At 52.2% G+C, this 13,307-nt stretch overlaps 3 protein-coding genes across 3 annotated transcripts; 1 reads left to right on the top strand and 2 right to left on the bottom strand.

Annotated features, from left to right (window-relative positions):
* Positions 1-484: 484 nt before the first annotated feature.
* Positions 485-1,339, bottom strand: J4E85_009227 (uncharacterized protein; the record flags this gene model as incomplete). The annotated part of the gene is made up of 1 exon (XM_051473451.1): positions 485-1,339. The coding sequence occupies one exon, from the start codon at positions 1,337-1,339 to the stop codon at positions 485-487; it is 855 nt and encodes a 284-aa protein (XP_051322656.1).
* A 2,005-nt stretch (positions 1,340-3,344) lies between these two features.
* J4E85_009226 (uncharacterized protein) lies at positions 3,345-5,033 on the bottom strand (the record flags this gene model as incomplete). Its single annotated transcript, XM_051473450.1, has 3 exons — positions 3,345-3,860; positions 3,908-4,775; positions 4,825-5,033. The coding sequence occupies 3 exons, from the start codon at positions 5,031-5,033 to the stop codon at positions 3,345-3,347; spliced, it is 1,593 nt and encodes a 530-aa protein (XP_051322655.1).
* Positions 5,034-5,295: 262 nt separating this feature from the next.
* Positions 5,296-8,232, top strand: PRP16 (DEAH-box RNA helicase prp16; the record flags this gene model as incomplete). Its single annotated transcript, XM_051473449.1, has 1 exon — positions 5,296-8,232. The coding sequence occupies one exon, from the start codon at positions 5,296-5,298 to the stop codon at positions 8,230-8,232; it is 2,937 nt and encodes a 978-aa protein (XP_051322654.1).
* Between the last annotated feature and the right edge of the window lie 5,075 nt (positions 8,233-13,307).

The following is a 13,307-nucleotide window of genomic DNA, read 5'->3' as shown; positions in this document are numbered from 1 at the left end:
GGTCCCATGGACAGTGCTGGGTGACAGGGTAGGCGGCGGAGGACATCACAATCAGGCAGGAAGATAGATAAGATGTATGTGTAGATTTCAATTTCGAAGCACATCCATCTGAGTAAGACATGAGCGCAGTGTGACCACTCCGTCCAGCCAACCCAAACCCATGCATCGTATTCCCCCAACAGCGCCTGCGGCTGACCGCTTCTTCAATAACATCGTACAAGACAAACATGAGAGATCGTTAGAGATAGTGTGGGATTAGTGCCCAAGCCTGACGCTGGCAGTCCGAAACGCCGTGTTGCGTTCCTTCCAACCAGGCCAGCAAGTAGATAGTAAAACAATGGAAAAACTAGAATTAGACAAATGAGTGGTGGGGATCACAGTCCCTATAAGTATGTACACGAAAAACGAGAGCGTAAGACATCGTCTAAGGTATAGGGCTGAGAGCAAAGGAGACCGTCCGGGGAGCACAGTTAAGGAGACTTGATCAAATCCATGCCATGGGTGCGGGTTGGTGTTTGATGGCGAATCGATGGCTGAATAGTGGGCGGATCTCCGAGAGGTAGTCGGCAGCGCAGAAAGCGGCGAGGTTTTTCGAGCGCATGATGGAAATGTCCGCTTCGGTCTCTGCATCTCGTACTACGCCGCCAAACTCCTCAACGACTTCGTTCAGTTGCTCGAGTTCACGGCCAAAGGGGTGGTTCTCCTCTTCAATCGTGCCCTTGAACATGTCGAGCGACGAGCGCTGTTCGCGCGAGTGGCGTGCAGAACCGACGCTTCCACGCGAATTCAAGCTGCCACGAGTGCTGACATTCTGGAGCGATCGCTTGTGCGCCAATCGCTCGTGTGCCTTTTTGCTGTGCGAGAGAGCCCTTTGAGGGATGGCGGGCACTGCCTCTACAGTCTCCTCCTTGACTTGTTTGAGACTGGTAGTTGAGGCGGACTTCTTCAGTTGCTTGCCAGAGGATGAAAAGTAGCCAGAAAGGTGGTTGGGCGCGGGCGAGATGGGTGAAGACGCCACAGAAGAGGCATCGGTCAGGGTAGTGTCTCTTGAACCATGCGAAGAGGCCCGGGAGCGTGTTGACACACTGTGGTCCGAGTCGTCCGCCGAGGAGTGGCTGAGAGAAGTCGAAGAGGAGACGTTCCTGAGGGTCGAGATGTCGGGCGCATTGTACGAAAGCATGTTGGTAGTCGACACCAAGGCGATGGGAAGAGAGATCTTTGAACGGTCAAAGTTGTTGTTGGCCATTTTGACACTTTGGCTGCGAGTCGGCGACACCGTGGAGTCCTTCGGCTCTTCTGTCCGCTTAATGCGCCTTGTCATGGCACGAGCGAGAGACATATTGATGGATTAATTCAAAGTAGATGTGCGATATTGCAGATAAGGGTCCAGCTGTCGGTTCTGGGGCCGGTAATTCTGGCGGTGACTGTAGTTGGTCGCTACTTTGGTGCGATGCAGATATGCGGGGTACTGCCTGGGATAGATTGCGCTTGAGGCTGGCACGAGATCCAAACAGTCGCGAGCTAGAGTTGCACTAATGCGTTTGTCGCCGTGTTCTAGAAAGGATCTGGAAAAGATCACGCTGTGCTATCGGTGGTGTATTTGGACGCGTGCCCTTTGCAGTGTAACAGTGCACTGGATGTCGGTGGATGTCGGAGTCGTAATTGTGGTACAAATGCGGCTAGAATGTTGGCTTGAGAGTCCGGCACGGTTGCTTCCAGTGATGCAGTCGAGTCCTTGGGTCCTGGGTTCTTTGTTTGATTTTCGGTTTTCTGATGCTGAGATCGCGGCGTTTAGCGATGGGGTGAAGAATGAATGGTGGATGTGAAGTAAGTTCGTCTGTCAAAGAGCGTAGAGACCAGCTGTGTCGTAAGGAGCGAACACCGGGCCGCGAAATGAGGGAATGATGGCTGCTGTGGAAGGCAACGAGAGCGCGTAAGGCAAAGGAAGGGAGGAAGCCTGAAGAAGAGGGCGGCGCGCGATAGAGCGACTGAATGGGTTGAAAAACCAGCATCCCCGGGGCGGCAGGCTAACCAAGCCGCGTCGACATGTCTCTCGAAGATTGGTAGGAATGACCGGGGGAACGCCAGAACCAAGCAAAAAGCAGCGAATCAGCATGTATTGGTTCCTGGGATACTGAGTTAGTGGCGTCGACACAGCCCGGCTAAGTTTAGTGAGTGATACGTTTTCTACAGCTGGCGAATGGGATGGCTTCGCACAGAGTGCATCTACCGCCCATTCGTCTCAGATTGAGCCGGGACTCGTTGGCCTGTTTCCCAGATCCGCACGCCTTTGGCTGGGGCTGCAAAGGCCCGCTGTTTCAACACTTCCCACAACAGAGGTCTGCTGCCGAGCTGAATTAAGGGCCTTCCCTTTCCTGTCGCGCGGCATTGACATGTGAGATGACGGAGAAATATGCGACGAGTAAGTGCAGTCGGTCGTCGGAGGCACAGCTGTCATTCAGCCCCGACAGCGCATGCGCTGCACGCATGGCATGGCATTATGGATAAGCACCGATGCCTGCGCAAACGGTACCGTGGTTGCGTTGGGGACGGCGTTTCTGTCAACCCCCTCCCAATCCGGTCACATGGCACTCTAGAACCTTATGCAGAAGCGCCCAAAGCAGGCCGCTCACTCGACGCCACGCGTGCCTTGCAGACGCACGAATAGACAGCTGTCTCGCATCCTCCGAGGATGCCAGTGTGCTGGCCATGGGCATCATCAAAGGGGAGATGGTTTTGGCGTTTCCGCCTTGCGCGTCCTTGGTGGTTTCGAAACTGTAAAGCGCCGAGACTGGGTAGCCTTGAGGTGACGATCTGGCCGTCATCTCGCGAGATCGCAACCTGAGGCAGCGAGGTCCACTTGGTGTCGATGAGGGTGCCCAGACCCAGGGCTCCAAGCTGCGAACGCAGATCAGCCGGCCGCTTACTGACTGCCCAGTGCTGTGAGTTCGCCCGCTCGTTCCTACTTTGCTTTGTCACGCTCATGCGATGGCAGAGAAAACGAATCTGACTTTATCGTTTATCGTTTATTGATTTTGGTTGCTCGTGGTGATAGTGATGTCATTACAATAGTCCACTATGAATCATGCTGCGCCATGGTGAGGCTACTCGATTCAGATGAGATGAAAGGAGCTAAAAAGTAAGGGCGAGCTGGTTCGGACAATTTTCGAAACGTGTGCGGGACCTGACTCGCGATTGCGACCCGCGAAACATGGCCTCGAGTGTTGCGGGGACAAGCTTCACGGATGGCTTGATTGTGCAGGATGTAGAACACCGCACACATAGCATATATCTTGGTACATTCGCGACGCTCTTTAGGTCCTATATGCCCAGGGTATCATCGTCTAGTCTTCCTCCATCGACTCCCAACCCTTCTCGTCACCGTTTTCGGCACCCTCCTCATCGCTCTCGCCCTCCTCGGTATCGGAGTCTGTGTCCTGTTCCTCCAGACCCACGAGCCTCTCCTTGCCATCTCCTCTGATAGCCGGCACCTTGGTCGCGAAAGCCGCACGCACGGCCGCGTTGGTGCTCGTGTCCCAGATCTGGACTGCACCTTTGCTACCTGCGACGGCGAGACGGAAACCCACTTCTTTATCGGGTGCAAAAGACGTTGAAAATACTCGCCCAACACCGAGATCCCGCGATACAACCATGCTGGGACCGTTGTCTTGAATGTTCCACAGTTTTACTTGCTTGTCTGTGGAGCCTGTGACCAGGTAGCCGGGTATCACTGGGTTGATATCAAATGAAGAGATGGATTCGTCATGAGCTTGTAGTACCCATACTGGTTTTGAGGCAGAGGGGTCTTTTGGCGCGTTGCGGACGTCGTGGTAGTGTATCATACCATTCTCAGTAGAGACCTGAGGTTGTTAGTACGACGTGATCAAGCTGGTGCTGCCACACTTACGTAGAAGTAGTTCGGGTCGTGAGGATTCCACCGCACAGTCTCGACATCACTCTCAACACCCCATCGTGGCGCCTTTGCATCGGGTGCGCGCACATCGGCTGCCACCACAGTCCTGTCGTAGCTACCGCTGAGAAGAGCAGTGGCCTCGACGGGATGCCAGGCTACGGAGCAGACCTTGTCTGTGTGGTACGTGTATGACTTGGCACACTTTGTCGTGTTCAAGTCCCACAGCTTGATAGTCTTGTCTGCTGATGACGAAGCGAGGAAGTTTCGGTGTTGTCGGTTGGCTGCGAGTGAGAGGACTGAATCGACGTGGAACTCGTCGTTGGCCTTCTTCGACTTCTTCTTCTTCTTTTTGGGCTTGTCTGCCTTTGCGTCCTCGGCGCCTTGTCCAAGAACTGCATCTGGGTACATGCTGTCTACCACATCCAGGTTCCAGATCTCGATATCAGGATCCATGGTTCCAACCGCGACGTAGTTTCCCCTACCCTCACTTGTGCCTACCGACTTGCCTACGGGCAGATCCAACCATTCGACGGCAAGTGGGATTGCGGGCAGCATGATGTCGTGGTGCACGTAGAGATTGTCGTCCTCGTCTTCGTATACGTAGACTTCAAGATGCGCGACTTCGTCTTCTATGCGACCAGCCAGAACCAAGTTGTCTGTAGCCAGAATTTGAAGCTCCTCACGCTCTTCGTCATCTGATTCCTCTCCAGCCTTCATCGTGATGTATGGATCGTCCTCGTCGTTCTCGTGGAAAACCAGGTTCTTCGCGTTGCCGAACATGGCCATGGTGTCGCCGCGGTCTTCAGCAACATCGTCGTCATAGTGCTCGAGGTCGTATTCCTTGAGGTCGTCATCGTCGTCCCTTTCCAGTCGTTAGTCTTTGAGGTAGTCTGTTTATTGAGTGCACGCACTCATCGTCCTTCTTGGAAGCCTTGGTCGAAGTTCCGTTTTTGCTCCTTTCTTCGGCTTGCGCTTCCTGGAGATCTTCCTTGGCATCCTCGAGTTGGAGGTTTGCCAGCTTGGATATGCGCTCGTACTCGTCCTCGTCGAACTGGTACCGTGAAGGAAAGGGCGCCGCATAGCCGCGCGGCACCCACGTCGTCGCTGTAATCATAGACATTGCGCTGGTAGTGTAAAGTCGAATGCGCAGTGAGAGCGCAAGTCGCGTGGGGAACTTTTTCAAAAGGTTGGAAATAATTTTGGGCGCCCCGCAACGATTGGCTGAAGCTCGCCCTTATCGATAGCGACAATTGCGGACTCCCGAGAGAGAGCATCAACTTTCTCGGCATCTCAACCCTCAAGCTCTACACCCGCCATCGCCCTCCCTCCATAGGCTCACTCGCCCTACCTCGTCTATAAGCGTCCCCGGCACCCCGACCACCATGGAACGCGTTCACAGCCCAAAACGGCGCAAGCTCGACCCTGAGGAATATTCCATCGCGCCCCGTCCCAAGTTTCGCAAGCCCAACCAGCCTGCCTCTGCCCGGCATGCGCCAAACTCGCGCGATAATGGCGCAACCCCATCGCAGCGGCCTTTGGAAGGGTCAGAACCTCTGGTGGAGGACTTCGATTCCATGGCGCTGGATCGCGACTGGTACGGCGGTGAGGAGAACGGACACACCTTCGGAGACGATACCCACAACCCCTTTGGTGGTGCCGAGAGCACATGGCTGGATGCACAACGGGAGGCTGCTATGACGGAGAAGAAACAGAACAACCGAGCAAGTATGCGCGCGCAGCAGAAACAGAAGGATGTAGATGCTTGGGAAACCAACCGCATGTTGCAGTCTGGAGTGGCCCAGAGGAGACATCTTGACGACGACTTCGATGACGAGGAGGACGCGATGCGGGTGCATATTCTTGTGCACGATTTGAAGCCCCCGTTTCTGGACGGAAAGACTGTCTTCACCAAGCAAATCGACCCCGTTCCGGCCGTCCGCGATCCGCAGAGCGATATGGCCGTCTTCAGTCGGCGTGGTAGTCGCGTTGTAAAGGAGAAACGTCAACAGAAAGAGCGCGCGAAACAGACGCAGGAAGCTACCAGTGCGAAGGGAACAACGCTAGGAAACATCATGGGAGTCAAAGAAGAAGACACGGATAGTGCTGCCCCAGGCCCAGAAGACGAGGAGAAGCAGGGCGGCAGCAAGTTTGCACAGCATCTCAGCAAACAAGAGGGCGCGAGTGCTTTCAGTAAGAGCAAGACTCTCCGAGAGCAGAGACAGTACCTTCCCGCCTTCGCAGTTCGAGAAGACCTCCTGCGCGTGATTCGAGACAACCAAGTCGTTATCGTGGTCGGTCAGACGGGTTCTGGAAAGACGACCCAACTGACCCAGTTCCTTTTTGAGGACGGGTACGCAAAGCAAGGGCTGATTGGATGTACGCAGCCTCGTCGTGTCGCAGCCATGAGTGTTGCGAAACGTGTGAGTGAAGAGATGGAGGTGAAACTTGGTGGGCAGGTCGGATATGCCATTCGATTCGAAGACTGCACCAGCAAGGAGACCAAGATCAAGTACATGACGGATGGTGTGTTACTCCGAGAGTCATTGGTAGAACCGGACCTCGACAAATACTCCTGCATCATCATGGACGAGGCCCACGAGAGAGCTTTAAACACCGACGTACTGATGGGACTTCTCAAGAAAGTGCTGGCACGTAGAAGAGACCTCAAGTTAATCGTCACATCAGCTACCATGAACTCGGAACGATTCTCGCGTTTCTACGGAGGAGCTCCCGAGTTCATAATTCCAGGGCGAACATTTCCCGTTGACATCCAATACTCGCGGTCCCCATGCGAGGACTATGTCGACAGCGCAGTCAAGCAGGTGCTCGCCATACATGTCTCCCAGGGGCCTGGCGATATTCTGGTCTTCATGACGGGTCAAGAAGACATTGAAATCACATGCGAACTGGTCGCCGAAAGACTGAAACTTCTCAACGACCCGCCAAAACTCAGCATTCTCCCAATCTACAGTCAGATGCCTGCAGACCTGCAAGCAAAGATCTTCGACAGAGCAGCCCCCGGCGTACGCAAGGTCATCGTGGCCACCAATATTGCAGAAACGAGTTTGACGGTGGACGGTATCATGTATGTGGTGGATGCTGGATTTTCTAAGCTCAAGGTTTACAACCCGAAGATGGGCATGGACACGCTCCAGATCACGCCCATCTCACAGGCCAATGCCTCTCAACGTGCTGGTCGCGCTGGACGTACTGGACCCGGAAAGTGTTTCCATTTGTACACCGAGAGAGCTTTTAGGGATGAATTTTACATCCAGACCATCCCAGAGATCCAGCGGACAAACCTCGCCAATACAGTTCTTCTCCTCAAGTCCCTCGGCGTACGAGACTTGCTAGACTTCGACTTCATGGACCCGCCACCCCAAGACACAATAACAACCTCTCTCTTCGACCTCTGGGCCCTCGGCGCCCTCGACAACATCGGCAACCTCACCGAACTCGGCCGTACCATGACTGCCTTCCCCATGGATCCCTCGCTCGCTAAACTTATCATCACGGCCACAGAAATGGAATGCAGCGAAGAGATGCTTACGATCGTCGCCATGCTCTCGGTCCCCTCAGTCTTCTACCGCCCCAAAGAACGTCAAGAAGAATCCGACGCCGCGCGCGAGAAGTTCTTCGTCCCAGAGTCTGACCACCTCACCCTCCTCCACGTTTACACACAATGGAAAGTCAACGGCTACTCCGACGGTTGGTGCATCCGCCACTTCCTGCACCCGAAAGCGCTGCGCCGCGCAAAGGAAATCCGCGACCAGATCTACGACATCATGTCCAAGCAGAAGATGAAGCTCGTCTCATGTGGTACCGATTGGGACGTTATCCGTAAATGCATCTGCTCGGGCTACTACCACCAAGCCGCCAAAGTGAAAGGTATAGGCGAGTACATCAACCTACGTACTAGCGTCACCATCCAACTCCATCCCACATCTGCTCTGTACGGCTTGGGCTACCTACCCGACTACGTCGTATACCACGAACTCATCCTCACAAGTAAAGAGTACATGTCGTGTGTAACATCTGTGGATCCACACTGGCTCGCAGACATGGGCGCGGTCTTCTACAGCATCAAAGAGAAAGGGTATTCAGCGAGGGACAAGCGTATCATGGAAACGGAGTTCAACAGGAAAGCTGAGCTGGAGGCGCAGATGGCGGTGGACAAGGCGAATGAGGACCGCAGGATTGCGGAGGAGGAGAACGGGCCGGTGGTTATGAAGAAGGGGGTGGTGAAGAAGAAGGAGAAGGATGGGGAGGGGGTGGTTAAGAGACCGGTTGTTGGGAAGAAGAAGTTTGGAAGGAGGTAGCTGGGTGGGATGGCATGTGTGGAGAGTTTTATACGGAGGTATTGAGGAGAGAGGGTGAATATACAGGGTGGATCGATTGGTATGCATTGCAGAATACGTTCATGTAATTCTGTCTTATTGATATTACCTGACCTACGCCAGGAGATTCTCAGCTAATGTTCACGGCTCAATCGTCTAGCTTATGACCTATTGTGGCGACCACATCGACGGGAAATGCGAGTACACAGATTCCATAAATTGGGTTGCAGAAACGGCAAGCCTGAGAGGGCATACATATAGCCTGTTGGTTATGTCTAGCAACTAAAGTACGTCTGCAACGCCCGTAGCCGCTCGACGGGTAACAATCGTTGCAGAAGACCATAAATGGCTTCCAACCCCGCTTTTCAGAGCCACTGATCTGTCTAGAGAGTGACATCCTGTGTTCCCACACCGTAAGATTTACGAAGTGAGATACCACCCTGAGAGTAACACACCGCTTGGCATCTATCTCGTGATCGGATGGACGCCTTGGTATAGTCGTCTGTTGCCGAGATGAGACGTCTATATAAATCCCCAGTCCAGCATCTGCATGCTTCAGATCGTTATTACCGTTCCTCCCAAAATCAACTTGAACACTTCCCGAAGATGCATCTCATCCCATTCCTCACTGCCTTTCTCACGGTCTCCGCTGTGACTATCGCGATCCCCGCCGAAACCCCCTCTGATGCTACCGCTGCTCAGGCTTGTCCTGGCCGACGCATCAGCTGGGAGGGCGGAGGCTGTGAGCGCAACTGGGGAAGGGACTGTCTGAATCGCTGCTTGAATGCTGCAGGGGGTAAGCGATGCTGCCCTCGTTCGGTCGGTTGGTATCAAGATCGCGGAGGGTGTTGGTTGGGCTGGGAGACTTGCCGGTGTACCTGCAATGCCTAGGCAGTGTAGTTACGCCACCGCAATGGTATGGAATACCAGCGACTGTTATCCAAGCTTCGAGAAATATTTGCTGACGCCTCAGTTGTAGTTGAGACTATCTAGGGGTTAGTGCGCTGTCCCGGGTTTTGGTACTTGGATAGCGGTTGTGTCGATTGGTGGGCGGTGTATTCGTGGCTTTCGTCGTCTATATTACGAGTGGTACAAGTCTGGCACGAAAGTCCAATTATTTGGAGGTATTTCCGGTACGACGACTGTCTCGACACGATTAATGCGAAAAGTCGGTTCTGTTCGTGTAGGCTTCTTGATACTGGACCTAATGTCTCTTCTCCTGAACGCATGTCGTGACGCTCGGATTTAGTCGTGAGAAAGTTACACCTTGGCTGTCACACGATTAGAATCATGAGGTTAGGTGTCTACTGCCGTTGAAAACGAAAGGGAAGTGCACGAGATTGATATTGTTGCGACGGCTTCTCGATTCCGCAGCCGCAACGGACATGACGTCACCTAGACTTCGAAGATAGCCCGATCTAACCTTACCTAGGTAGGAAGTTTCAGCTGCTAAAAGGTAGATTTATAAATACGCACCTATGTATCTCTGTTCTCTGGTTAACAAGCATCGCGTGCATGCCACAGTATACTGCTGCAGCCTGTTGAGGGCGGCCATCGGGCATGCTATTCGATCCTATGTTCGGCCGCCAGCCCCTATGCTGACCGTTGCGATGTTGCTCCGGCACGTTTGGGAAGAAGCGGCCCCTAAAACCCCACTACGTGCGTTCTCACTTTTCGCTAGACATTTCAACCTACTATTTCCTAGGAGCGATACAATCACCGGCGTATTCTTGTAGGTACAGCCTAATTATTATCTACGTCTCGACAACTTCTAAGGCCACTACTGGCTACCGCCTTTATCTCTATCATTTTGAGCTAACAGTGTATCGACGAATGTTCTAGAGGAAATGTCTTCTGGTCTGCCTTAATCTGGCTAAAATATACCGACATGGAGATGTGCTGCGCTACTTGCACATTCTAGCTTGCTGCTCGATAACGAAGCGCGCAGCCCCCGCTTATCACCCTTTGCGCGACGTCAAATCTGAATACCTTAACGATCTCGCGCTCGATTGGCGAACAATGTTACATGTCTATACCGATCGCGCAGCTGTGCTATTTAGAGATGCGCGAATCACTCCTTTGGAGTGCGAGCAGTCGGCCTCTATATGAATTATATCAAATAAGGTTACGCTTGGCAACTCGAAAGCTGAAGCGTGTAGCATCGGGGCTTATTTTTGCCTTGGTACAGCAGTACTGACTTATTCTCTCGAGACTTATTACTCTAGGTCCTCCGCTACATGAATTAGTTGATTCCTCTTCTTGTCTCAAGATACTAAAGCCGAATTATCTTGCATGAACAATAACCTCTATTAACATGCCTTTATTCACTTTACAACTACATACGAAACACATCCTTTTCGCGTCTTCTATCGTGGTTGTTCTAATGCTTATATTCACCGCGGTAATCCTGGTGCTAGTCTTTGATAATCTTGCAGATTACTTGCACTGTCCGCACGAAGAAATCTGCCCCGAGTCTCTAGCAGTCAACGTCACCTCGTCTTCCCACTACTACGTCGATTTTTCGGCTACTAGACTGGTATTCGTGTCCTCCCTATCGTCCACTATTAGCTTCGCCCTCGTAGGTGCTCTTATGTCGATCTACGCTTATTGCGCCGCGGATAGACTCACACGGGCTTCTATATCACCTAACTAAAACAAATGCCTTCCGACCTCGTACCACACTAGTCTTCTAATCAGACTGCTTAATGCAGACTATTTGTCACTGTGGGAGCTGTCGCGACAATGGTGTGTCTGGCCTCTTCGACGCGGCACGAAAAGCAAGTACTATGTGCAAAGCCCGAAACCCACAAAATCCTGAGAGCATCAACTGCAGTCCTTTGTCTGGGCCTGATCGCTAGGTACAATTATGAACTCCGTGCACATTACTTTCGCGCTGACAAAGATAGTATATTCGTCTATGCCGCAGACAGCTATCTCCATATAGCCACTGAGACAGTGGAGATGGTCCAAATGTTTACGCAAGATCCTGCACAGCATCGATACGGCAGGAACATTGATTCTTGGTGCTTTGATAATCGTGAAGCGATGGGTACCGAGCGGAACAAAAACTTTTGGGGTTGCACGATGAATCTAACAAGCGACTATCTATTGTCTAACAACCTGTCTAACGTTGATGCCGTACAACGTGCAGGCTACGGCAAGTTCATTATGAATTTCACCGAGGAGACCGGGACCAAGTATGCGGTTGTGGGCCCAACAACGTCGCCCTCAGCTGCGGATTGGAAGGCGACGTTATTCGCTCTGTCCTCGCGTTGTGTTCCAATACCTGCGACAGCTTGCAATATCGAAGTAAATCCGGAAGCAACTAATGACGATGGCAGTATTAGCATACCCTTTAATTGCTCCATCGCTCGTGGCTCTCCAATTGACTACTCTGGAGTAACGCGTGGCAACCTCATGGCATATACCTTCTTTAATTTTCACAAATACCTGTTAGAACAGGGAACATCTTTCGTTACTAACGCTTTTGATGTGCCTGGTCTAATGTCGTCGTATAGCAACACTACAGACTAAGAGGGAGCTGAAATGGTTCCAAGCACATGGAGGTGGACAGCAGGCGTTAGAGTTAGTGACCTTTCGAGCCTACCGCAGGATATGATTGATATAGCCTGGTTCCTGCTATTAGGTTATTACATGGTTCTTGCATGCAACAGTACAGGTGTGTGGCCGCTTCTTGAAAGCATCTAATGACCGTGGCAGACCTTAACTAATGCGATATTATAGTACATGACGTTACGTATAGCACTGCTGGCGGCGTGGTTAAGAGTCTGACTGCAAAGGAGAGCAATGCTACAGTGGCAAGCATTTCTATACTTCCTTTAGTTAGTTTCTTTGGTTTTACAGAAAAGTTCAAGTATGAGCTACTGCGGGTGGTGAACCTACCTGTGTTATTGGACTTCTGGATATCGACTTATGAAATCGCAATGAGTGTGCTCTTTGCTACACCTCTAGCAGTATACACAGTACCGGCGGATAGTATCGTGGTGCAGACTCGAGCCCGGAAGATTATGACTAGCGTACCTGTCGCTGCTGTCTGGCTACTAGTTCTCGCAAACCTGTTCTTTGCAGCTCTCGGAACTGGAATCGCCATTATGGCTTGGATGGTAGCGGATCAAGACGTTTATTAAGTAAGGACGCGGCTTGGTGTTCCCGGATTAGCGGCTGCTCTCTTCGAGAGGAACTCCGAGAACTGCATCGTCAAGTCTGACAAGGAGTTGTACCAGGAGAACGATAAGGGCGGGCTGTCGCTGGTTCTTGTTGGAGTTCAGCATACCGTAACTGGAGGCATGGCGTGGTCACTTCGCGACACCCAAACTGGCCGGCCGTGTTTGGCGGACGGAGCGAAAATGTCGACTGCTCACATCAGTGACACCACGCACTCGATTTCAGAAGAGACGACCGGCACTGAGAATTTCGACCGCATGTCCAAAAGCTCTGGTAATGAGGCTGTGAAACATCAGCCAATCTCCGTCGTACCTTCAGAACTTGTCACCCAATCTGACGCTGTCAGCCCGATGCAACAATCTAATCACTGGGTGTAAAGAGAGACACCTACAGCCGTGGTCTCCCCGACCTATGCGACACCATGAGTGTATATGGCAGAGAGGGAAGGCGAGCCTTTGGCTGCAGTTTGACATGGAGGCTGCCCAGGTGTGCGAATGTCTGACTATCTCGACGCGAAAATCAAGGCGACTGGAACCTTGATATCATTACGAATAGATTCATACAAATGTGTATCATTGTTGAGATTGAAAGAAGAGTGCACTGAATCGATAGTGTTGCGTCGGCTTCCCCATTCCGTGACTGGCGTGACGTCACCGAACCCTGCAAGATAGCCCGAACCGACCCCGGGGTCATACCTAGGTACCACCCATCAACATTATTACATCAACATCAGCCTCCAAAGAGACTAGAGGATCTTTCAGCTACTTTTAATCATCTACAGGCCTCCTATACAGAGATATACTACAAGTCCGCGTCCGCTGTCGATCGACAGTCTGGCGACCTGGCAAATGCAACACCGGACTTTGGGGTAA

Source organism: Alternaria conjuncta (genome assembly GCF_024043145.1).
Source record: "Alternaria conjuncta strain BMP 0040 chromosome Unknown scaffold_16, whole genome shotgun sequence".
In the NCBI taxonomy this organism is placed as follows: Eukaryota; Fungi; Ascomycota; class Dothideomycetes; order Pleosporales; family Pleosporaceae; genus Alternaria; species Alternaria conjuncta.
Note: the sequence above shows the minus strand (reverse complement) of the source record. Positions and strands in the feature narration are given on the sequence as shown.